Here is a 27,193-nt window from a genome sequence, read left to right as displayed (position 1 = left end):
TAGATTGGGACTGAAAATAGATTTATACAAACCCATAATGTATTCCCAAATGACAAGCTTCTAGTATATTTATATATAAACTATTTTTACCATCAAGGTTCGGGGAAAAAATGACTGGTTTACTGGATTTTGAGGGCAAGTTGAAAACATGGGTTATTATTGGAATCCAAGGATCAAACTTACACTGTATACATTAGACTAGCTATTACGACCAGCCGTTGGACTATAGATCTGCATCGATGACAAAACAACATTAAACATAGCCTGATTCTATTCACACACTAATATCATACGAAAGGTGCCTTGTCCTTGTTGTGTTCTTCGTCTATTGAAAAGAGTGAATTAAATTCCAGAAGAATTGAAGCAAACCAAGTTTTCAAGACGAATGCTTTGATATTGGTTGTATTCTATAAGATGACGGTCGAACTATTCTCTACGGTAAAGAAATCAAACAGGAAGTCGGTATACGGGTACAGAATGGTATCGATTATTGTTTTAGACGATAGTGTTTTACTGGTAACACATATAGAATGTAACAACAGGAGAACTTACTGACTTGAAAATGGGTCTTTCCTTTTCTTGAAAACACGTCCTTGTTCTGTATGTGATTATAGCACACTTAAAATACACTGCGCTTGTTGTTGCTACCATTTCGTTTATCGGTGGCCAGTCAAACGTTTGTTCAAGGACGAAATGATGGTACATGGAATATAAAAAGAGTAGACCAGGCAAAAGGTAAGGTGAATCAGAATTAAATTTATTGAAAGAGAAACATTAGAGTAAAAAGCTTGTAGAAAAAAGAAGATATTTGAATTGTTGTTTATGATTAACACCAAATTTTTATATATTTTTAAAATGGCATTAATTCTTTTTTTAACAATTGTATGAAGCAGAAGCTTACAGAGTATAATCCCATTTAGAACTACACACAAACATACACATATATACAACAAATAACATAATCACAATCAGAACTACACACATACACATCCATACAACACGCACAGACACATATATAAGTACGACCAACCGATTCAATTCCGTATATATATATATATATATATATATATATATATATATATATATATATATATATATATATATATATATATATGGTTTAAAGGCGTATCAGTATAATCCTTGATAGATACTCCGAATTATGTTAGGTATGACTTTAAATTGCACATATATAAAATACGTGTCATGAAGGCATAAAATCCATGAAAATAAAAAATAAATTTTTTATGCAAACCGCACGTTGAGAAACTTCTAAGATCTTCTTACTGGTACATCATCACGGAATGCATCCCATTTCAAGAACCTTGCCTGTAATGGTCATTTCCTATGTGCTCCAGCATGAACCATTAGACCTATTATAATTCAACTAAGGCTTAGAGCTGTAATTAGCTATTTTTTTTCCATCCTGACAATAATATGTTAATGATTATTTCGCAACAAGATCATTGAAATATGAAGAAATATTATCAAATCTAGGATAATATCGTATCGTTGCCGTATCGATGAAAACTTTTTCGTAACTTTATTTTAGTTTAATACCTACGGAATAAGTCTGATTGGACAATTTTATCGGCCGTACAGTTCCGTATGGTCCTTCAGTGTTATACGAATTATGAGATCGATATTTTCATGCTGTTGGATACTTATCGAGGAACTGACTCCTTTGAAATCTTGAGATTTTTTTGCTCCTCAAAATATTTAAATTCTGAAATTTGATGGCAATGCAACCAATTAGATCTGCCATGTATTTAGTTACTTTATAACTGCGTTATACATAACTAATTATCGTGTACTCTTGTTAAAATATTATATTTCTCTCAAATATTTTTCCTTAATACCAACTGGCTATTGTATATTGGTAATAAATGCTGGATAACTATGACCAGTTAAATCTGTGAGAATATTACAAGCACTAGCGACCACATAACTTTGTAATGGCCTCAGAAAATGTATAAACTTTATTTTCTGTATTTAATAGGTTTTTTGTGTAGTTTATATAGTTTTACCTTTGTCTTTAAAAATATGTTGCAGTTTTTATATTTTTCTAGAGCGATGACGTCATCGGCGGTGGCGCGTGAGGTTTAGAACGCGAACAATGCGAAATGTTTTGGCTGAAATGAATTTACACACAGTAAACTATTCACGCAGTCTTAAAACAAGATTAAACTTTCAAGATGTTTTCCTTATTAGATAAGTATAAATGTCTGAAAACTGTATCGTATTTCACTTATACAGGCTACGTTAATTTTAAGGAAAATGGTTTGATTATAATGTCGGCATTAATGATAAACTGGCATTGGTGCGATGTATAATGCTACATATAAAACCGGTATTTGTAATTATCTATTACCAGTAATTTGTCGCTTCTAGAAGAAGAAAACAATTCTGAAAACACGAGCAAGAAATGTATATAAAACCGAATTTGTACTGTTATCAATTAATTATTACCAGATCAGCTGCACGTTTTCAAAACAACATACAGTACATAGCAACGTCGAAGCTTTTATGACAGCAACAGTTTACAAGGTAGGTTATTTTGAAATTATTATGCCCTAAAACTGGGTAAAGTATGATATTAAATACAGATTTAATTTATCAGGCACACATTCTTTAGAAACTATGGAACTTGTTGTTAATTACCTTGGAGATGTTAGGTAAAATACTTCAATCATAGAAAGCGATTGACATGTACATGTAAACGTACTGTACAGAGGGTCTGAAGCAATTGTCGCTCGAAACCGGTTACTGCACGTCCGTCACTTATTCAAGACTCCATGCTGTACAGTTTGAAATGGCCAAATAAATAATCAACATTCAATATAAAGTACAATTTGTGTCTGCTACGAACAAAACTATGACATGAGAAGCAAATATAGTGCGGTAACCGGTGCCTTAATTTTCTCTAGTGGCGAATTCAAAATCATTGTATTTAGAACTGGAATGGTTAGTGAGGAAACGAACTTTGAAAAGACTATTTTTTATTTGCAAATAAGTACAAAGCCATATCTGATACGGCTTCCTGAACATCAGAAATGGTTAACAAAAATCATAGTAGTGTTTACAGAGTACAATTAGTTTTGTTGAGATCATATAAATCAGCATAGAGCATAAATGATATCGTGGTCCGAAAGGTGGGGTGTCCTCCTACAAACACAAATATATGGGGTTTGATTCCCATAAAGGAAGAATTTTGTTCTCTATTTTTATCAATTCTCTTCTTTCCACTTGATAACGATAATTACCCGTAAAAAGTTAATTTCCTATATTAGAATTAGATAGAGTTCTCATACCGGATCGGTCGCAGCCCGGGTTACCAAATTATCGCGCCATCTGCTGAACACCAGCATGAGCTGATCAGTATGCTACTGGTGAGACTACCATCAGAGATAGGATCATCATTGTAACGTGGAGTGTCAGAACATTAAGACCAGCAGGGAAACTTGAGGAGCAAACCTATGAGATGGGAAGATACCAATGGCTCATCATTGGACTCTGAGAGGTGTGCTTAAAGAATGTCTGAGAGAGGTCAACAGTTTCAGGACACAGGATTTACTCCACTGGACACGATGACAAGCATGAACATGGAGTCGGTTGTAGGTTACATATGGACATTGTGAGTGCAGTCACGTGTTTTCGACCTGTGTCTAGCAAGATGCTTATCATCCGCTTGAGGGCATCTCCCTTTAACATCAACAGTATAGAGATTTATGCTCCAGCATCTAACCATAATGACGGGAGAACGAATGCGTTATATGACATGCGTTTAACTCTCTTTGACCAGACAGCCAAGTAGGATATTCTAACTATTCAACAAGGGTGGAATGCAAAGGTAGGAGAAGAATCTTGGGGAGAGTGGCGAGACGTCTGTGGTTCATACTGTAATGCACATACCGATAAGGGAGGATTGAAACTCCTGGAAATCGCAACCTCCAATCACCTAATGCTAACAAACACCCATGTCCCCACAAACAAACGAACACCCTTGTCCCCAACAAACTATATAGAAGATGGATTTGGTACAGCCCAGACGAAAATTATCACTACCAGATCGACCACATCTTGGTAAGGAAGCGTTTTGGATCTAGCGTGAACACTAACAGAACACATAGCCTCCCAGGAGCTGTCATAGGATGCAACCAAGACTAGCTGATAATGACTATCAAACTTCGTCTGAGGAAAACAAAGAAGTCATTAGAGGTTAGGATCAGGTTTGAACTTGAAAGCTTAAAGATCCGTGCGAGGCACAAATATTTTTTCATACATGGGCGGTAAATTTGCATTGCCTTTAATTCTCGGTCCTGAAAAAATAAACCTAGACTCATTGATCTCCACGTTTAACACGACAGTAATATGCACAGCAAGCGAGAGCCATCGTAAACATCGTAGAATAAACAAGCCCTGGGTCACAGTAAATATCGTCGACCTATGTCATGTGAGGAGAAACCTGAGAAGAAAGTGAGGAGCCCTTGAAGGAGCAGAAAAATACAGGGAGATAAATAGGATTAAGAAGAACTTAAGGAAAGCATGGAAAAGCTCTTTAGAGGAAAAAAATATAAAAAGCCACTTATAATATCAAAGTCCCTTTAAGACCTACATAACTAGACGTTGGCCGCTAGGCAAAATAAAGTTTGATATATGTTCATCATTTTGATCTTGTACACTGTGGTCTTATAATAAATTCATATTCGGTCCTTAATGTTATTAATCCACTCGTGAGTTCGTGTTCGTTACCTAGACAGACTATAGTTTGTGCGTTTGTTAATGCAAACATTATCTAATTAGTAAGACGTTTTGTTGCCATTACTGCAACATCTGGACAATTAAGCTATGAATACATTGTTTCAAAACACTCATGTATGAGTTAATGTTTGCGCATGGCAGAACCGACTAGTTCATTGAGTTTATCAATTAATCGATCGAGAGTATCTATGTGCGTCATCAAGTTTATTATGACTAAATAAATCAACATCTAAATCAATGTATGCCGAATGAAAAAGGGTTACAGCGTTTCCAGTAAACCCGTATTTTATATCAGTCTCATCTTTGGTTATATAGCCCTTAATCACAGGGTATATATATTGATAAGCTTAAAGAAATGTTATCATTATTTGATAGCTGCAATATCACAATTGAAACAGTGTTGGTCTTTTTCAGGTAAACAGAAAACGTCTAATGTTGGTGTCATGCTAAAATTCATGTGGAAAAATATAAGAAGAAAGCAGGTAAGAATAAGAAGGTAATAATTATATTTCACCTTCCCAGTAGTCATTACTAGCAATACTACTGGCTTTATCCAGTTAGAATTATGTCTTTCATCCTCTTACCGTCCTTAGATTAAATCCACCCAACCCAACGTTGGCTATATAACAACAAGATCAGTAATGGTCAGGAAAGCGGAACAGCAAAGTTGATGTCAAAATAACTGTATTGACAATCGCTGGAGAAATACGAGAAAAATATGAATGACATAATATTTATAACTCAATAAGATCAGGTTAATTGCTCGCGAGCGTGTGTGTGTGTGTGTGTGTGCGTGTGTGTGTGCATGCGTGTGTGTGTGTGTGTGCATATATCTTGAATAAATGTTGGAATATCTGTGTATATAGAACCAATCACAAACAAATATTGCAGCTCATGAACATTCCATAAAAGACGATCTTTTTTACATCTGAGGCAAATAATTGTGTTTGAAATATTAAAAATTTTATCTTTGGAAGAAACGACACAATAAATATATGCAGCAATTTATATATCACACCATGGAAAGAAAGTAAAACTCATTGCTGTTAATGGTGACAATGATGTTGCTGAAATGCTTAATTTGTAATGTGGATTATAAATATCAAAGTGTATAGTCGTCTTCAATGATGTTTGATGGTACACAAATTCCTTTAATCAGGTTTCATAGCGCAATCGATTTCATCTTTAACTTAATGTACCAAGTGGACTAAAGCGGTGTTTTACTTCTAGTCAAATTACATAGATTCTCTTCCAATTTCACCGACCTTAGTCCTCAGTCAGACAATCAAGAGCATCACTATATACTCTCACACGACAGACATTATAGCGATATAACTGAAAATTTGTTACAGCTACGTTAAAAATCCAACTCACACACGTACGCTTTTATCCCAATTATTTTCATTTGCTGTGTATCAATCCATTTACCCTTTTTCTCAAACCATTTAGCTATGATCTGTTCCCGAGATCGGAAGTTCACCTTCAAACATGTAACTAAATATTTTAGCAATTATAACCTGTGTATATAAAAAAATTAAGAACTCGAGGAGTTAAGGACACAAATGTGATGAAACAAATGAGTATCTACTGACAAAGCAGGTGGTCGAAATTTACGGTTATCTGAAGATTAAACATCTCACAATTTAGACATTAGCTATCAACCTTTGTTATATTGTTATCAAAGCGTGCTTTTAAGTAGGTGCTTGTGTATTAAAATACCTATCCATACAGAAAGTGATGCGTTATAATGAGTGTTTATTATCGCTCAGAACAAAGTAAAGGGTTATCCTCTGTATGATGATAGCATTATTTGTTCGTTTTTAAAATTATATTAATGTTATGAAGCATTCTCCTGTAGAATCCCACTCTGTGTGGTGAATATTTGTATTTAAATCGAATAACCTCGATATAAGTAGTTGATGGGGACGATTGAAGGTTATATCATTTTAGGCAGAAAAAGTGTGTGGTGTCAGTGAGAATTTCACATGGTGTGACTGTATAGGGTGAAGGAGAATTTAACATGGGTGACATTATGGTACTGGACACTTGGGAAAAATGTCAACAGTGTTCCGACTTGCTCACCTTAAAAAAAATGAATAAGGAATCTAGAATCAATGGGAATTTAGCATGGTGGGACAATATAGGATCAAGGGAAAATAAACATGGGTGACGTCACGGTACTGGACAGTTAGGAAAAATGCCAACAGTATTGCAAATGGCTGACCTCAATCGGTCCGCGAATTAGTAAAAGTGTCCGAGTTGACGTCAATAGGCGCTACTGTAGATAAGTAGGTATGTGAAATGAATTTATAGGGACAAAGCGGTTTAATAGAGATAAACAAAACATTGACATAAACAAACAAAATAGACCTACAAAAACAAACAAACAAATACTTATTCAACAAGAAGACAGTTGGGGGGGAGGCGTAATAATGAAAGAGTTTATCTTTACCAGGCGAATGAATGGCTCTGAAAAGGATCGTTTGGGGTTCTTCTCTTGCATAGCATATAAAACATGTGATTGTATTTTTGTGAGTTTACAGCTTCTTCGCTTGCACTTTAAGCTAACACAAGGTGAAGTGTGTGTCTAACTGACCAATGAAACTTAAAACCCTTTAACAAGACCCTTCCCCTTTGACCTTATAAACCCTTTGACTCTATAAACCCTTTTTGAGGCCGTAGAGTACCCCAATTATCTACTCTATGTCACGTTTGACATAGAATTTGCCATACTTACCTAGACTAGCTGGTAATTAAGTCAACTCGAACACTGTTACTAAATCACCGCCCAGTTGAGGTTAACCACGCTTTGAGGCTATAAAAATATACTTGTGTTTTCCATATGATTTCCCACAAGGTGTAGCTATAAATATATGCTAGGTTCTTCCATATGATTTTCCAAATGTTGAGGCTATAAATATGAACCACTCACTTGCCTGGAAAAGATATACTCTTTCACTATTTCCCCTAAAAAATTCTGTCTTTATGTTTGAATAAGTATTTGTTTGATTGTTTGTGTATGGTTATTATTTTGTTTATTGGTGTGTTTTCTGTTTTGTTTGTTTGTGTTTGTACATGCTTTGTTTGTCCCCATAAAACCCATTTGTTCCTATAAATCCATTCAAAGAATCTATCTACCTATAGAAGGGCGAATTGATGTCAACTAGAATACTGTTACTAGTTCACTGCCCGATTGAAGACAGACATTTGCAATACTGTTGCCTTTTTCCCCTAGTGTCCAATGCCTTATCATCACCCATGTTCATTTTACCTCAAATCAATGCCGTCCCATCATGTTATAGTCCCCCTGAGGTTAGATTCCTTTTTCACATTTTTGAGGTCAGCCACTTGCTACACTGTTGCCATTTGTCCCTAGAGTCCAGTACCGTGAAGTCACCCATGTTAACTTCCCCTTGACCCTATACTGTCCCACCCTGTTAAATTCCCATTGACCTTATGTATTTCTTGACACTATAAATTTGCTTGACCCTATAAATGTTTCCGCCATTTTCTGTACGTAAAATGATATGACCCTTAGGTAACCCCATTAACTACTGACATACCTTAATTTCTATCGCAGGAATCCAGAGTGACAGTGTACTTAGAGGAAAATGAATTACTGGTTTATATGCGGGTGCATCTGCTACACACAAATGCCTATACCAGCGACGGTATAGCATCATTTTTGGTAGTCTGTGCAAAATCGAGATGGTATGGGGATTGGTGCGTGCGGATACGGCATTGGTTGCAGTAATCCGGCAGACCCGGGTTCAAAACTATGTTTAATTTTTAGTTGACCATACCTATATTTGTTCAGGTTAACAAGAAATAACTGGACATCATGGTGTGTGGAAAAACAATGCCACGTTTTGAAAAATAAACCTCCTGTCCCATTTGATTTCTCATCATAAATCTGAAGACAAAATACCTTGTTTAGAAAATCCATTTAATATTATTTCTCCTTTAAGTATTTTCAGCTCAAGTGTTCATTTCCTACCTACACAAAGTTGTCATTATTTCTTTCAGGACTTAACTATTTCATAATATAACGATTTTGTACCCACTATCATATGAAAACGATGTTTATAATTATAATATTTAATTTTAAAGGTATTAACACCCAAAGCATTGACCAGGAGTAGTTATACGATTCAGATGTAGCTTCGCCTATTAGAGTACAAAATAAACACAATTTTCCATTTGGACATCTAGCTAATGTGGATCGACACCAGTTTGTTAAACAAGACAGGAACAGTTAAAAATGGGAACAGTTAGAGACAGATGGATCTAAGAGAGATGTAGAAAGCATGAGAAATCGATTTTAAAATTCAGAGATGACTGTTTGACAACATCTAAACATTCGTAAAATGGACAGTGATCAAAATGCAGATCAAAAATAGGGTTCAATCACAAATTGCCAGAGGAGTACACTAGAATACATTTGAAGTTACTGAGACCGATCAACATGAACTAAACGGTCGACAAAGGCGCAATGAAAGACTTAAACAGAAAGGGCCAAAAGAATTTGTTAGAAACCAAGAAGGGCATATGAAGTTATTTGGAAATAAAAAAGACAAATCAATTAAAATTTAGGAATAAAGAAAGATACGTTGAACAATTCAAATATCCAGATATAGACAGGTCTGAAAGTAGCCAGAGCTTGCCAGCAGAAACATTTAGATATCTAAGGATGGATGAATACACATTTGAAGAACTCGAAAATCAAAGTGACCAACATGAACATCCAGGGATAGATACGTCTAAGAAAAGGCATGGGAGCCATAAGCGTCAATTTGAAAAACAAAAATATGAGATAAATCAATTTAGGGACCATGAGAGGATTATTGACCAGTCAATCAACACAAAGTTAGAAATGTATGAAGGCGCCACCGCGGAGCAACTGGATCAACCTAAACGTCCTGAGACAAAATTCGAATTCAGGGAACCTGAAAATAGGAATGAAAATTCGGATATAGAAAGCCCCGGCAGGAGGCAAGAGAGGTTTGTGACAGACCAATTGTGGAGCCTGGATAGATTTAGCAATCAAATAGAACATCGAAAACATTTTAAGGTTAAAAAAAGAAAAATGAGCACGACAATAAAGTAAAGACATTTGGCTCCGAGAGAGACAGAGAAGAGAAAATAGTAACTGTGGGAAATCCAGAGATAGCTAGACACAATTTCAGGCAACAAGATGGGCTGAATGGCCGACGTGAACATATGGAGATGGAAAGACCCAAGGGCGACAGGGAAAGCAGCAAAGGACCATTTAGAAGGCTAGAGATTACTTCATCTATGTCTGGAACTAGAAAGCTGCACAGTGATCCATTTAAAAATCAAGAGGTACATAAACCTATTGATGCCCAAGAGAAACGCCAGGGTCAAATACGAAACCAAGCCAAAGAACAACATGAATTTAGTGACACAGAAGGCCAGATGGACCAATATAAACAAACAGATAAACAAAGGCCAGCGAAAATGCAAGGGAATTCTAAAAATCGCTTTAAAACCGGACACCAATTTAGGGACAGTGACCAACATAATCAGTCAATGATTAATTGGTCTGACAGAGACAGAGAGAAACACTGGAGTCAATTTAAAAATTCAAAGATGATGGTTAGACGTCAATGTACAGACAGAGAAAAACGCACTGACGGGCATAATAAGTTAGAGAATGATAGGTCTGAGAGTAACGTGGTGAGTAATACGAGTAGATTTAAAAATCATGAAATTGATCGTCATAGATCTAAGGAGTCAGAAAGGCAAGATGACCGAACGGAACATCCAAATATGGAAAGGTCCAAGACAGGGAGAGAAAGAGAAAAGGTTAGATTCGGTATTCAAGGTGACCGAGCAACGAATAGTCAAGAATATAAACGGCCAGTGCTTGGAGGAATTGAAAGAGACCAAGGTAGACGCCGAGATCAATCTGGAAATCTAGAGATAGATCAATACAGTTTGGTAAGCCAAGATAAACACAGACACTATGAGACAGATAATACGAAAAGATCACAACGAATGCACTGGGGACGACTTGAGAACACCGTGACAAATCATTACGACTTTAGCAGCGAAGATAAACAGGTAGATTCATTAAAAGAACTCCAAATGAATAGGACATTTGTGGAAACAAGACACCAAGGTGAGGCTTATGATGAAATGTGGCAGCACAGAAATTCTAAAGACACTGGGAGAAGTGGTGCTATCCCGCGACGAGGAGGTAGAGAAAGGAGTTGGGGAAGAGATGACAACGGGCATGGAAGAGACAGTCATGTGCGGGTAAGAGGAAGGGGTTACTGCAAAGATGCAACGGTCGGTAATGCCTTTAAATTTCTTGGAGTTGATCTCGCTGGAAAAACAAAACTATCAGAACTAATTAATCGGGAGCCGAGTGAAATCGTCCAGGTTTTGGCGACACGTGTAAATAATGGTAGCATGGAAGCTTATCTTCACGAATGCTCAAATGATCGAAAATACTTAAAAGATTTTCTGAGAGTTTTGAGCAAAGCCTGTCAGTGTCATTCCATGGATTCCAGTCTCCGGTTAATACTCAATTCTGTGAGACTAGACAGTTTTACAAATAGTGTAGTAGGTTATATAACATTTGTTCTCCTAGAAGTCAACAAGGGAAACGTGGAAGAGCATATCCAGTTTATTAAAGATGTGGTAACGATAGTGAGAGAAACATGTCTTCGAATGCCAAGTGCTAGTCTGATGCTTTGCATTGGCATACACACCGCCATACAACCAGTTGTTGATGCCATGATCAACTCATCAGAGGTGAAAGATGATAGCTTGCTGGACGAATTTAAGATTTTGACCGAGTGTAAAAATGATCTCCTTAAAGGTGATCACTTTAAAAATAAAGGACAGAAACAAGTTCCACTTAAAGAGTGTGACCCGGAAGATGACTTCCGTGAATACAAGGTCTTTCCCCAGACGTTAGAACTTGACGCCCATGTTAGGCCATTTTTGCGCAAAAACAAATCAACAGGCCATTACGAAGATACCGATCATTACCTTGATGTACAGTATAGACTTCTCAGAGAAGATTTTATAGGCCCTTTGAGGGACGGAATAGCTGAATTTCAGCGAGCTATGCGAGACAACGGAAATACTAGACGATTACAAAGTATACGAATCTATCAACATGTAAGAATCGTTGCTCCTGTTTGTTCAAATTCTGGAATATCTTTTCTAATTCGGTTTGATGTAAGTCACATGAAAGTTCGCTGGGAATATTCTAAACGACTTCTTTTTGGTTCCCTTGTGTGTCTCTCTGCAGATTCTTTCGAAACATTATACTTTGCCACCGTCACTGAAAGAGACCCAACATGCCTCGAAAAAGGACTTTTGCATGTAAAGTTTGAACACGACCATGACACAGTGAAAACAATTCTGACAATGGAGTTTACAATGGCTGAGACATCGGCATACTTTGAGGCATATCGTCATGTTCTTTCAGGTCTGCAAAAGATACACACAGGAGATTTACCGTTTGAAAAGTACATTGTCAGGTGTGAAACTGACGTACAGCCACCTTTATATCTGAGGCATACATTTAAGACAAATATTGAACTCCGACCCCTTGTTGATGAAACTTTTGTCATTCGGGAAAAATCAAGATTGAAAAAAGAAGGAACAATGAGGACAGTCGATATTGATTCTTTTAGTGATGAGTCGAGACCAGCAAGAAATGTTCGAGTATTGGAGAGATCCAGCTGGCCACCAGCCGAGCTTCTACATCTGAATCAGTCTCAACATGATGCTGTCATATCTGCCCTAACAAAGGAATTTGTAATCATACAAGGACCACCGGGCACTGGCAAAACCTACATAGGTTTGAAGATTGTAAAGGCACTACTTTACAATCGCCATTTATGGTCCAAAAACCCAAACGACGGCAGTCGCGACCCTCGACCAATGCTGGTCGTGTGCTATACAAACCATGCACTTGAACAGTTCTTGGAGGGAATCAAAAAATTTTATGAAGGGAACGTAGTGCGTGTAGGTAATCAGAGCAGCAGTGACGTGGTTAATAAATGCTCTATTCGTAATTTTAGGGTTTGCAACGTAAATGAAGTTGTTCATGAAAACAAACAAAAAGCCGAAATGACCTTTAACGAATTAAAGAAACAGTTCAACGTTATAACCGAAAGGGTCATCGATACTCAGACAAATTTTATTCGTGAGGAGTTTCTGAGTCCCTTTATGGATCAAGCATGCACACAACTAACCAACGGTTTCCGTGAGCTTTACTGCAAGGATCCTAAAGTTACTAAAATGCTAGGAAATAAATATTCTGTTATTGTAGAATGGTTAGACCTGGGGAAGGTTGCTCCAGAAATCGAAAAAGGAGAAGAAAACGACAGAGAAGGAGACCAGAATCCACGTGAAATAAATAACGTCGAAAAACAGAATATAGATATAGAAGAAAGAACAGTTAATAGAGAGGAAGTTCAGGCAAAGTTAGAATTAAACAGGAAATATGAAAACGATGACGACATGTGGGGCCTAACTGGTACAGAGAACGAGGTAGATACCATTCAAAAAGAAAGAATGCTCGAAAGCGACATAGATGATATTAGAGAAACATTCCATTTCATTTTCTCAAGTAAACCAAACGATGTTGCCCTTGATGTAGAAAAAATTGACTACATTCCAGATGGAAAAGATGATTATATTTCGATACAACAACAAGATCTCAGAAGAATAATAAAGAAACACGTGCAGCAACAATTACTTGGCACAGATCTAATGAGCAAGGATGAAGCTGACAGATTACAGAGTCTCTGGACAATGACACAAAAAGACAAATGGCGACTTTATCGAAGGTGGATTTTCCTGTATAAAGAATACCTTATGGAGAAAATAAATTTCGAAGAAGTTGATCATGCCGCTGAAAGGTTGAAAGAAGCCATTATGCAAGAGGATAAGGAAATTTTGCGTCATTCCACTGTCATGGGGATGACTACGACTGGGGCGGCTCGATATCAATCAGTTCTGCAGGAAATTCGCCCCCGTATTATTGTGGTAGAGGAGGCAGCTGAAGTTTTAGAGGCGCACGTTGTCACCACGCTCAGCACCGGTTGTGAGCATCTGATTCTCAGTGGAGATCATAAGCAGCTCAAACTAAATCCGACTGTTTTCAGACTTGCGAGAGATTACAATTTAGACCTGTCTTTATTTGAGAGGATGATAAAGAATGACATGAGCTGGAACTGTCTTCACATGCAGCACAGAATGAGACCAGAAATAGCAGACCTGATCCGTCATATATATCCTGATCTTAGAGATCATGAGTCTGTAAAGAATGCAGAAGTTATCAAAGGTGTGTCGTCCTCTATTTACTTCATAGACCATACTTATCCCGGCTAGCATGAAGAGGACGTGAAAAGTCATTCGAACAAGCATGAGACGGAATTCACAGTGGCATTTTGCCAATATTTACTTCAGCAGGGTTATGGACCTTCCCAGATCACCGTTCTTACCCTGTACTCTGGACAATTATTTTGTCTAAGAAAACGCATGCCTGCAGAGGCATTTAAAAAAGTTCGGCTTACCTTGGTCGATACCTGTCAGGGAGAAGAGAATGATATTGTCATCCTTTCTCTTGTGCGAAGTAATAAAGAAGGACAAATTGGCTTCGTAGGGTCGAAAATAGGATTTGTGTTGCATTGTCGAGGGCAAAGAAAGGGTTATATGTTATTGGAAATTTTAATTTGTTCTCCAAACGTTCTGAACTGTGGAATAAGTTAGTGCAAACCATGAAAACGAAATGTTTAGTTGGTCCAGGGATAAAGTTTTATTGTCACAATCATCCTAGCGATAAAGGCTTTACGGCTGCTGTCTCTGATGATTTCAGCAATGCTCCAGAAGGTGGCTGTTCTAAGAATTGCGAATATCGTTTAAACTGCGGACATGTTTGCCCAAAACCTTGAGACGTGTATGATCCAGGCCACAAAACTGCAAGTGTCATAAAACGTGCAGAAAAATTCGTTGTGCAATCAACTACGAATGTAAGAAATTGTGTTACATGGATTGCGGGAAATGCATGGAACCTGTTCCGAAAATCATACCGGTCTGTGGACATGAGCAACAAGTGCCGTGTCATCTACGGCCATCTGAGTTTTCATGCCGTGATCCATGTGAACTAATGCTGTCATGTGGTTATAGGTGTCAGGAAATGTGTGGAGATGAGCATACTAGGGAATGTTTCGTCCTTGTTGAGAAAACATGGGATTGTGGGCATACTGAAAAAGTATCATGTCACATTAAATCTTACAGGCAACCCTGCGCAGAAATATTGAAATGTGACCATATCTGTCAAGGAACATGTGGTGATTGTTCTCGATATGAGAACTTCTAACCGTTGTACGTCATCGAGGATATTGTTAGGGCAAACAAGACCACTTCCACTAAAACCACTACCAGTAGGCGTATCGTAAAATTCTTCCTTCAGAGATTGTGGTCGAGGAGTTTGTTGTTTCCTCGCTTTGATTATGTCTTGTCTAAATTTTATATACCCTGGATCTTTTACAGTAATACGCGAATTTAGGGAGGCAAAATAAAATGCAGGAACCCAACTTTCAGATTTTACTTTTTTAACAAATTCAGGTTTTAAATAATTTTCTCTAGAATCATATTGATACGCAGCAATATTGATTAATTCATCCCGATCAACAAAAGTATTAAGAGCTTCATTGGTAAACATTACTGCAGGTTGTGAGGGTAACCCAGACTTATGTTGAGGTTTGGGCTGTGATTTTTGTTGTTCTATTTGTTGCAGAGGTGGAGGAAGTTGATAGGAAGGCTCTTGCTCAGGTGGCGAATAGGGAGGCGGTGGTTGTTGCAATTTGTATTGTTTTACTTCTTCATCATAAAGCCTTAGTATTTCATTTTTAAAACTCTTAAATTTTGGATCATCATTTATGGCTTCTTTTTTATTGAAATACACACGATATATCCACTTGATGAAATTATCATCATTTACGGTAGCATAATCTTCTTTTAAAATTATATCCTTTTGAAACATACCTTTCGGTGTCATAGCAGGTAAATCATTTTCTTTAATTTCTTTAAGTTGCTCGATAACACCTTCGTTAAATTTTGCAATCAGTTCAATATTTTCTTTTATTGGTTTAGGTTTACGTGCAAGTTCTTTTATCACGTCGGCGACTTCAGTACGAATTTTACCAATACCAAAAAGTATTTCTTCATCGACAGGTGGAGGTTGAGCTGCAGCTATATCAGTTGGAAGTTCTCGTAAAATCGTTTTTGTTTGCTCAGCGGTTCGTTTTAGTGCTGGAAAAATACCCTCCTTCTCCTCATCCTTAATATCTCTCCATATAACTTTTTCAATAACCTTTATAACGGGTTTAAATAACTGTTCTGTGCATGTAGCGTATTCAGCTTGAGATTCTTGTCTTGCTTGCAATTTTTCTTTGACAACATCTCTCAGTGGTATATACTTTTTTATTGCTTCCTCTCGCTCCTGAGCTAATCTAGCTGTGTAAGCTTTTCCGAGGTTTGCCATTATTTGATATACCAATTTTAATTTTTAGCAGCAGGGGAGGTGTGAAGCCTCATACTTGGCACTCGAAAAGTAAAATCTTTCACTTCAATCAACGTGAACCTTTTTTACGATTTCGAGGAAGGCTTATTTTTTATGAATAATGTGAGTCACTCAAAAAGTAAAATCTTTTGCTTCAATCAACGCGAACCATTTTTACGATTTCGAGGAAGGCTTATTTTAACGATTTGAGAGTGAGTCAATTAGAGGCTGTTCACCCTCCCTGCTGCTGCACCTTATAGGCGACACGGAGAAAATTTCCTTGTACTAAAGATGAAAAATGAGGGTGATTGCCTAAAGGGCAGAGTCTAAATTGAACATGTCTATCTGTACTTTGGTGAAACATTTATTTTATTCATGTCTCGATAAATAAAGCCAATCTTTGGCTCCAAATATGTATTTCACACATGTTGTTGGCACATGCTAATAATAACGTGTTTAAGAGGAATTTTTTGATCTATAAGTGGATGGTACTGAAACAAGGCAATGCATATAACTGCAAATACAATTTTGACTTTCGGTTGTTTTTATAAAAAAAATAATTCTTATCCTCTATGTTTGCTGTCTAGTTTTTACAGCTTTGGTGTGACTTTTAAGGACAGGTCTCTATTTTTAAATGCTTCACTTCCTTGTCATTGTCATCTCTCTCTCTCTCTCTTTAGTGGGAATTGGATCCCTTTATGTCAAAACCAATATTCGTGTTCCCACTACACTTGCTTCATATATACAGCCTCTCATACACTGTGTGATGTTCTGTCAATAATACTGAGGTAGGGACTTTAACAGTATGCAGGAGAAAAATCATGAATGCATGTAAATAATGGAATTTTCTTATTTTACTTTTTAGTTTTAAAAATTATTGAATTGATAAAATCATGACTTTTCTTTTGTTGACTATGGAAGAAATTGGTTAAATTTTAAGAGATTATGCTCTTATTTATCCAGAGGGATCAGGAGGAATTGGCAATGTTTGGAGGATATGATGTACCATCCACTCTACCACAAGTACCCACCATTATGTCTTAAATCTCTACATATTTATCATGGCTCAAAGTCCTAACATATAAAGTATGCATTGAAGTTGAGGTGTTATATATTAAAGTACATATAAGTTGGGTCCAATGGCAAACAACATACACCCTGATCTGCTATTGCATAATCCATTGGAAGATGAGGTCCTCTACTAATTACATGAATTCCTAAAATCTGCATGGAACAGATCTGCCCATGCATCACGTGACAGCAGATCAGAGTCTGTGGAGTTTGTACTTAGATCTGGCAAGTACATATGATAATTTTATTCTCTTTGTACTCCATTTACTTTTCATGCATTTTTTTCTGATTATAAATAGTGAAAAATATTTCCGTAGACGTGTTTGAATATGATTATGCAACCTGACAGGCAGACTAAATATTTTTCTGAATCTTGCATATATTTGTTCTTTTTTCATTGAGAGTGAGTTTTTAAAACCATGAAAGACATAAGGTTGATCGGGATTGCTGGTGTTGGATACCACAATGTTGACAAATAGTGATGAAAATTTCCATTTTTGTTGCAGTATGAACTGTGAATTCATTTAATTTTGTTGAGATCACTAGTTTTAAAACATTGAATTGTTGTAAGGTAATTTAGGGAATGGAGAAGATAAAGTCAAATTTTGAAAAAGATATTTATTTTCATATGCAAACAATATTTAGGCAAAAACAAAAATAATGTGTGTTTCTTATTGCACTGGTTTTAAAATTAGGGTAGGCAGGTTGTTTATTTTTGGAAAATATTATATATATTTAATGTGATTTGTTTTTGATGACTTTTGTCTAAAATACGGAAAAAGTACTAGTGTCGTCAGTGAGAAACATAAATGGTTGACCAACCACAAACACGTTTCTAGCTTTGTAAGTCAAAACTAGAAAATAAGGATAAAATATAACTACCTGTCTCATCAGATATGACTACCTGTCTCACCAGATATGGACAGATACAACTACTTGTCAAAACAGATAAGTACAAATATGACTACCTGTCGCATCAGATATGGACTATTTATGACTACGTGTCTCACCCGATATGGACAGATATGACTACCTGTCTCAGAAGATATGGACTCATATGACTAACTGTCTAATCAGATATGGACAGATATGACTACCTATCTCACCAGATATGGAAAGATATGACTACCTGTCTCACCAGATATGGACAGATATGACTACCTGTCTCATCAGATATGGACAAATATGACTAAAAGTCTCACACGATATTGACAGATATGACTATCTGTCTCACCAGATATCGACAGATATGACTATTTGTCTCACAAGATATGGGCAGATATGACTAGCTGTCTCAAAAGATATAGACAGATATGACTACCTGTCTCATCAGATATGACTACCTGTCTCATCAGATATAGACAGACATGACTACCTGTCTCACAAGATATGGACAGATATGACTACCTGTGTCACCAGATATGGACAGATATGACTACCTGTTTCACCAGATATTGACTCATATGACTACCTGTCTCATCAGATATGGACAGGTCTATCCGTCTCATCAGATATGACTACCTGTCTCATCAAATATGAACAGATGCGACTACCTGTCTCATCAGATATGGACAGATATGACAATTTGTCCCATCAGAAATGACTACCTGTCTCATCTGATACGGACAGATATGACTACCTGTCTTACCAGATATGGACAGATATTACTACCTGTCTCACCAAATATGGACAGATATGACTACCTGTCTCACCAGATATGGACAGATATGACTACCTGTCTCATCAGATATGGTCAGATATGAATGCCTGTCTCATCAGACATGACTACCTGTCTCGTCAGATATGGACATATAAACTTAGGGTAGGCAGGTTGTTTATTTTTTTAAAATATTATGTATATATTTAATGTGATTTGTTTTCGATGACTTTTTTTTTTAAATAGGAAAAAGTACCAGTGTCGTCAGTGAGAAACATAAATGGTTGACCTGTGAGAAACACGTTTTGGGGCTTTGCAAGTCAAAACAAGAAAATAAGGATAAAATATGACCACCTGTCTCATCAGATATGACTACCTGTCTCACCAGATATGGACAGATATGACTACCTGTCTCACTAGATATGGACAGATATGACTACTTGTCTCACCAAATATGGAAAGATATGACTACAGGCCTCACCAGATATGAACAGATATGACTACCTGTCTCATGAGATATGGACAAATATGACTACCTGTCTGACACGATATGGACAGATATGACTATCTGTCTCACCAGATATCGACAGATATGACTGTTTTTTGTCTCACCAGATATGGACAGTAATGACTACCTGTCTCATCAGATATGGACAGACATGACTACCTGTCTCATCAGATATGACTACCTGTCTCATAAGATATAGACAAATATGACTACTTGTCTGACCAGATATGGACATATATGACTATCTGTGTCACCAGATATGGATAGATATGACTACCTGTCTCACCAGATATTGACAAATATGACTAACTCTCTCATCAGATATGGACAGACATGACTACCTGTCTCATCAGATATGACTACCTGTCTCATCAGATATGGACAGACATGACTACCTGTCTCACCAGATATAGACATATATGACTACCTGTCTCATCAGACATGGACAGATATGACAATCTGTCTCCTCAGATATGACTACCTGTCTCATCCGATACGGACAGATATAACTACCTGTCTCACCAGATATGGACGGATATGACAACCTGTCTCACCAGATATGGACAGAATGATACCTGTCTCACCAGATATGGACAGATATGACTACCTGTCTCATCAGATATGGTCAGATATGGCTGCCTGTCTCATCAGATTTGACTACCTGTCTCGTCATATATGTACATATCTGACTACCTGTTTCACCAGATATGGCCCAATATGACGACTACCTGTCTCACCAGATATGGATAGATATGACTACCTATCTCACCAGATATGGACAGATATGACTACCTGTCTCATCAGATATGGAGAGATATGACTATCCGTCTCATCTGATACGACTACCTGTCTCATCAGATAAGGACAGATATGACTACCTGTCTCACCAAATATGGACAGATATGACTTCCTGTCTCATCAGATATGGACAGATATGACTATATGTCTCAACAGATATGACTACCTGTCTCATCTGATATGGACAGATATGACTACCTGTCTCATCAGATATGACTACCTGTCTCACCAGATATGGACAGATATGACTACCTGTCTCACCAGATATGGACAGATATGACTACCTGTCTCATCAGATATGACTACATGTATCATCAGATAGTGACAGATATGACTACCTGTCTCATCAGATATGGTTCGGTCACATTTTTGAGGCATTCTATAAACTAAGATGCACATTTATTGAATTGGGAATAATTTTTATCAAGCAAATAAGATGTAGAAAGTTTGACATGGCGTCATTTTTCTGAAGGCATTGTGAACAGTTTAAGCTTTCAAAATTTAAAGTTTTTCATTTGTATGTTATTTCCTAATATCCTTGAAAGAGATTCTCATCATTATGTTATGAATCTCCATGAAGCTAAGATAAATTAATCTCTAACGTGCTTGCTGGTCTGTGTGACCTTAGGGTCAAGGGCACAGTCATAGAAAATTCGCATTCAAATTTTGGTTAACATTCTTCATTTGCTAACATTTCTTCAATACTGATAGTTTTTCATCATACTTGGCATTAATAATTATGAACTAAGACAATTCTCCCAGTGACCATGAGTTCATAGTTCACCTAAAGCTCAGTAAAAAAAAATTTAGGATAAGATTTTAGATGAAGCTTCCTAAATCCCATGATGAATTTTCAACGTGCATTGGATAAATCATGATGAAGCTACTAAAATTCATTCTGTGACATGCTTGCTCAACTTTTTGACCTTGGGATCATGTGATTGAGATTCTGGCTTTGGCCTTCTTGTTTCATCACTGCTAATTAAAAAAAAATATGAACACAAAAAACTTAATAAAAAGATCAAAAGGAAAGTGCCTTCACTCATCATGTAGGTAAATGTAGGCATATAGGCAAATATCCTACCCTTCCCCACAAAATGTTGTATAACTACAGTCCAAACAATGTCAAATCACTTTTTAACATATGCAGTGCATGTCCATTAGTTATTTTACAGCACTGAATGAAAGGAAGCAACCAATACAATCAATGTTCCACAATTCTGTCCCACTGGAACATTTTAAGGCCTTAATAGTAAATAAAAATATTCTTATCACTGTACATCGGGATTAGATAAAGAAATTAATATTTATAGGATTATTTCTTTTACACCTATTGTAATATGCTTCTAAGAGTTACATTTTGGTATTAGTTGAATTTAAATTTATTTCTTCATTTCATTGACAGGATCTTGAAAGGTGATGAAGTTCAGACTATTTGGAAAAAGACTTGCAGCAAACCAGTCAGTTTACACATTTGATATCAGTGTTTTGAAATATATGGTAACTAACGATTGTTTAATCATAAAATGTTTCTTCAAACTTTAAAAATGAGTGACCTCTATGCACTTCTGTTCACAGGTTTATCTTTCCTAAGTCTTTTAAAACATTTTTCATAAATAATTTCATCCAATGCCTTTCTAGAATACATAGATAAAATTTTCTTGCACAGAAAACTATTGTTGATCCATTTGACTCACTCTTGCCAGACTGAATGACTATCTATCTACCTACCTACCTACCTACCTATCTATCTATCTATCTATCTATGTATCTATCTATCTATCTATCCATCACAGGTAAATTTGTTTATAAAATAGATACATGTGCCTTTTCTAATAAACCTTTTAAATATGAGACATTTTTTGAAAAAAATGCCTTACTTTATTTTTTTGTAATGTAAACAGTATAGACCTAAATTCATACATTGAAAACTACACAGGCAGATGAGAGTCTGTGCTGAGTCCTAATGATTTTCAGCGAACATTGCATAACACATAGGTACAACAGTAGACCTTTATCTTCTACTACTTTATTAAGATATTCATTTTGATATGTCTCATTAATATTGTTGGTTACATTTTTCAGTATTATAGTATTTTTTGACAATATGTTTAAGCTTATCCATAACATTTGACAACTCATTTTAAGCTTACCTCCACAAAGATGGTAAGCTATTGTACTACCCACAGTGTTGGCATTATCATCAATTTCCACACAGGTTAAATATATACAATCATACACCATGATTAAGTTGTGGCCATTGTTTTCCTTTCATCCCATGGGGTTCAAGCTGAGGGGGCTGACTTTGTACATACATGTACATTAGTTGTGCATTCATTTTTATGTTTTCTGGTTAGTTCAGGCTTTTTTTGTACTGTATAAATACTGTTATACCAAATGAGTCATAAGACATAGTGAGGGAATTCATCCTGACAAGTATTAAACTGTCATTAAAAATGGTCGTTGTGATCTATTTTTCATGTTTCACTGACTTCACTTACATTTTGTGTCTTATGTTTATTTGTCAACCACAGGTCATGCTGCAATAATAAAACTAGGTGACTGTGCTGCATTGTTAGTGTCACATTTTACTGGCAGAGACTATGTCTTGTAGGATTTTTCGCTTTTAACCAAATAGGTTTTTAGCAAATTGTGTACATACTCTTGTACCAAGATTTATGAAAGTAGGTGAGGGGATGCATCTTGACATATTGTCTTGGATATTCAATCTCATTCACTGTGCATGCCAGAATCATCAGTCCATATAATTTAATTTGCATATCCCTTACAGTAAAAGAAATCCACTGTGACCTCATTTTACTGACCACATTAGCTTTAATCAACTTTTTAATACTGCTATAGCTGGGATCATAAACCTGCTGAGAGGATGCATTTTGATGAGTTCTACACCCTTAAAATCACTGTGATGCATATTTTACACTTCGGTAAACTTAATACTGCTTGATGGTTTTACACATGAGTGTATACATCTCTGTTCAATTTAGTACACCTACAAGGGTACAACATTTGTGAAAATTCATGTTTGTCCCTGGCCACCAGTTTTTGAAAAAAAAACTGTTGCATAGCAGATGTTTATACTTGCTTTATATAATTACTTCAATTGCCCAAAACTGCTGTAATCACAATTTTTCAACAACTTTTCTCATTTTGCATAAGTATCATACAGTACTTATAACTCTGTGACCATCAGTTCTCCTGATAAGAAGTGTCACACATCTTGGCACATTTATTTAATCTGTTTGAGATTAGCAAATATACGATAATCAAACATATTTCCCTTTCTAATAGTATTTTGTAGTCTAATAGAAAGTCATTGTGACCTACATTCTATGGCTTAAAAACATGGGTTAAGTATTTATGTATATGATTACACAGATTCACCCATGTTAGACCTATATACATCCTAGCCTACTCAGAATACTCTAGTTGGAAGTAGAAATAAATATGTTTATTCAATTGGTACACTTTGCATAGTAATGACTATACTTTTATGCTGCCCTCAGCAGGTTTAACTTTGTATTGTACATGTGAATGGATACAATACTTATCAAAGTAATTACTGATACATGAGCTATGTACTGCTGGCTGTCACTCCAAGGTTACTCAAAGCCTCTGACTTTTGTGTGTGTGATTTGGATTTTTAACATAGCTTTAAAAACAATTCAGTCATATCACTATGATGTCTGCAGTGTGGCAGTTTAAAGTGATGTCTGACACCAGGCCAACCAATCCTAGCACTAACCTCCTAATAATGAGCACCTAGCAATGCAGCTGTTAGTACCATTTTTATAAATCTTTGATATGACTTGGCCAGGGTTTGAACCCATGACCTCTGGAATACGAGGCAGAAGCTCTAACCACTAGACCACTGAGACGGTCCCTCTGACTTTTACCCAGTAAAATATGGCTTCTAGGACAAAAAGTCTTTGGTTTTCATGAAATCTTTATCTTACCTTCCCTTTGAAAGAATGTTCTTGAATTGTTTTATGTCCTTTGTTGTCCTGTCACAGTAGGTGGGTTGGTAGTTGGAGGGTAGTTGGAGGGTAGATACGTAGGTGTGTTGGTAGTTGGTTGGGTAGGTTAGTAGGTAGGTTGGTAGTTAAGTGGATAGGTAAGAAGGTTGTTGCTAGTTGAGTCGGTAAATGGGTGGGTTGCTAGCTAGTTAGATGGATAGGTAAGTAGTTGGGTGGGTAGGCAAGTAGGCAGTTAATTCTTTGCATGATAAATTACTGTGTATGTATTGGAGACTGGTGAATGTAGACTTATGTAGACTGATTACTCTCTTGTTTTGCTTAATTTTGTTCAAAGTTACTGTGTAATACATCTTAAACATTGTAGCCTATGTGAAGTTAATTAGGTTCTATCAGCATTGCCTGCTGGACATGATTGGTCAGTTCTTATACATTGTAGTCTATGTCAAGTTAATTAGGTCCCATCAGCATTGACTGCTGGAAGTGATTGGCCAGTTTTTATACATTGAATGTAACCTCAAGGATGGGGTTTGGGGTATGGAGGTGATACAGATGTTGCAGTTATTTGTAAAACAGGGTTAGCCTTACTTAAAATTCATTGATTTACTGCAAAATAATTCTTTATAAAGTGGAGAAGTAGCCATGCATGCATGATAAAGTCTGAATGGAATCAAATATATCCAACCCTAATGTACATTCCTATGTTTTGCTCTGCTAGTCCTAGACCAGAAGAGCTTATGGGTGGTCTATTGTCTGTCTGCCATCTATCCATTCAGTAGTACACTTTTGTTATTATCACACTTCCTAAACTATCTTGATGATTGCCATGAAACTTTACAAATCCATATTCATCTCAAGTTCATGAAGAGAAAGTCACATCAACATTAGTTTACATCAGCAGATTTGTTCTGATGTCCAGTGTGTCTTATGAATGGTGCTGTTTGGATATCCAGCATGGTCACCATAATGGCCATCTTGAAAATTGTGTTATTTGTTACTCTTCCTGAATGGCTGGTCATATCAACATGGGGTTTTCAGTGAATGACTTTTTCTGTGTCTTGTTGATCTTAAATGAAAATGGTGCCACCTGGACAAACAGCATGGCCACCACATTGCCATCTTGGAAATATTGTGATTTCAACATGTTCTGAATGGAAGGTAAAATCAGCATAAGGTTTTAACTAAAATATATTTTATAATGTCTAGTTGGTCCTAAGTGAAAATATAGTGCTGATCTGACATCCAATAGCAGCCATTTTGAAAATCTTGTTGTCCCTACTCCTCCTAAATTTAAAATCAGTAATGACCATCTTGAAAATATGGATATCATCATTCCTTTTATTGACATGGGATTTTACTGTTTATGATTGTCTGGGTAGTCCTATATAAAAATAATACTAATCTGACACACAGTGTAGTAGCCATGGTGTCCATTTTATAATTTTTTTTTTGTTGCTACTTCTCTAGAAATGGTGGCCATATCAGCATTCAGTTTTCACTGAAAGACTTCATATGATATCTAGTGGACCCTAAATATAGATGGTGGCCATTTTGAAAAACTTCTTATAGCTGCTTCTCCTGAATGGATGATCATATTAGTATGGCGTTTTCATAGAAAGTCTTCTATTGATATATATATTGCTCTGAATGAAAATGGTGCTAATGTTAAATCCAATATGGCCACCACAGGGCTTATTTGAAATTGTATTGTTCAAGATTATCAGAGATGGTTTCAGCACTCAGTATTCAAATGGTCTTTAATTCCTGTAACCTCTTTCCAAAAAAATAAGAGCTTCAGTCCATTCAAGGGAAACTTGATAATATTGTCAAAATATTTTTCTTACCAGATGTCAATGACAAAATGGACCACAAGCATTCTGAAACCCACACAGATACTACAGGTTCTGAAGTCTCAAGGCAGACAGTGGTAACTAAGTTGAGGTTTGGTACATCATCAAGAGAAAGGAGACCAGCTTTGCATAATCTGGGGGAAAAATCCCAATCTGAACCAGGGGAGGACTACCTCACAAGGTCATTGACCTTTTATAGGAATGGGAGCAAGCCAAATTTAAGCAGCAAAGAAGATGGAAATGAAAAAAAGGAAAGGGTCAAGAAGACTGCAGGCAAGTCTAAAACGACTCAGTCAGTCCAGGCAGATGGACTTGCAGGAAGCAATTTTGGAAGGACAGAATTTCCCAGTAAAATGAAATACTCTTCTGACCTGTCTTCAGCCAAATCAAGAAATGAGTGTTTTGAGCCATCAAAATGTTTTTCAGAAAAGAGTTCAGAAGAGGATGTTTATGAAGAAAAGCACTCAGTATCAGTGTTGAGGGCAAGGTTTCAAAGCCAAAATGATATAACTTCAGTTCCCAAAGTAGGATTTTGCAATGCTCATTTGAAGGAGAGTAAATCTAAAGGAGAAGCATTTGAAAGGTGCTGGAGAGAAAAAGGGAATGGATCCAAAGATAGATGGGAGCCAGAGCATGAAAACCCTTTTCTTGAAACTCAATTAGGGCAAGAAAGAAGGAACAAAGGGATAAAGCACAAGACTGAACATTTGGATGAGACAGGTAAATTGAAGCCAAAAATGAAAAAGATGAGATAAACTAGAGATTAGACTTGTATGGCGACAGCATTAATTTTGCTTAGTGTTCTTCTTGGTTAGTGTGGAGTAGGGTTCCAAAAGTGCAGTAGATACCCATCCCAATCTATCTCAGGAGTGTTCAAACTGAGTACCCTCTACACACTCCCAGAAACCCAAACATACATCCACATTATTCTGTAGATCAAATTCTTGGCCTTGCTTATCTATGGCCATCCACTTGCACATTTGAACCAGACAGGATGGTGCTGTA

General features: G+C 36.6%; 1 protein-coding gene across 3 annotated transcripts; it reads left to right on the top strand.

Annotated features, from left to right (window-relative positions):
- The first annotated feature begins 387 nt into the window (after positions 1 to 387).
- On the top strand, positions 388 to 26,405 carry LOC149799123 (NFX1-type zinc finger-containing protein 1-like). Of its 3 annotated transcripts, none has more exons than XR_016421085.1 (4): positions 388 to 735; positions 5,173 to 5,240; positions 21,752 to 21,846; positions 26,186 to 26,405. XR_016421085.1 is itself a non-coding variant. In XM_089958167.1 (4 exons), exon 4 carries the CDS (start codon positions 9,979 to 9,981, stop codon positions 14,134 to 14,136), a length of 4,158 nt encoding a protein of 1,385 aa, XP_089814293.1. In that variant the 5' UTR covers positions 388 to 735; positions 2,470 to 2,544; positions 5,173 to 5,240; positions 8,869 to 9,978; the 3' UTR covers positions 14,137 to 15,044. The 3 variants fall into 3 exon arrangements, 2 of the variants coding, with proteins under 2 accessions (XP_089814293.1, XP_089814292.1); XM_089958167.1 differs by lacking the exons at positions 21,752 to 21,846; positions 26,186 to 26,405 and adding exons at positions 2,470 to 2,544; positions 8,869 to 15,044; XM_089958166.1 differs by lacking the exons at positions 21,752 to 21,846; positions 26,186 to 26,405 and adding an exon at positions 8,869 to 15,044.
- Positions 26,406 to 27,193: the final 788 nt, after the last annotated feature.

This window comes from Sinohyriopsis cumingii, chromosome 5 (assembly GCF_028554795.1).
Source record: "Sinohyriopsis cumingii isolate HCF-2022 chromosome 5, ASM2855479v2, whole genome shotgun sequence".
NCBI classification, from domain to species: domain Eukaryota; kingdom Metazoa; phylum Mollusca; class Bivalvia; order Unionida; family Unionidae; genus Sinohyriopsis; species Sinohyriopsis cumingii.
The sequence above is the reverse complement of the archived record's forward strand: the minus strand, read 5'-3'. Positions and strand labels throughout refer to the sequence as shown.

Coding starts and splice junctions, on each gene's coding strand:
- LOC149799123 (XM_089958166.1), top strand. CDS start 9,979: ATGGAGATGGAAAGACCCAAGGGCGACAGGGAAAGCAGCAAAGGACCA.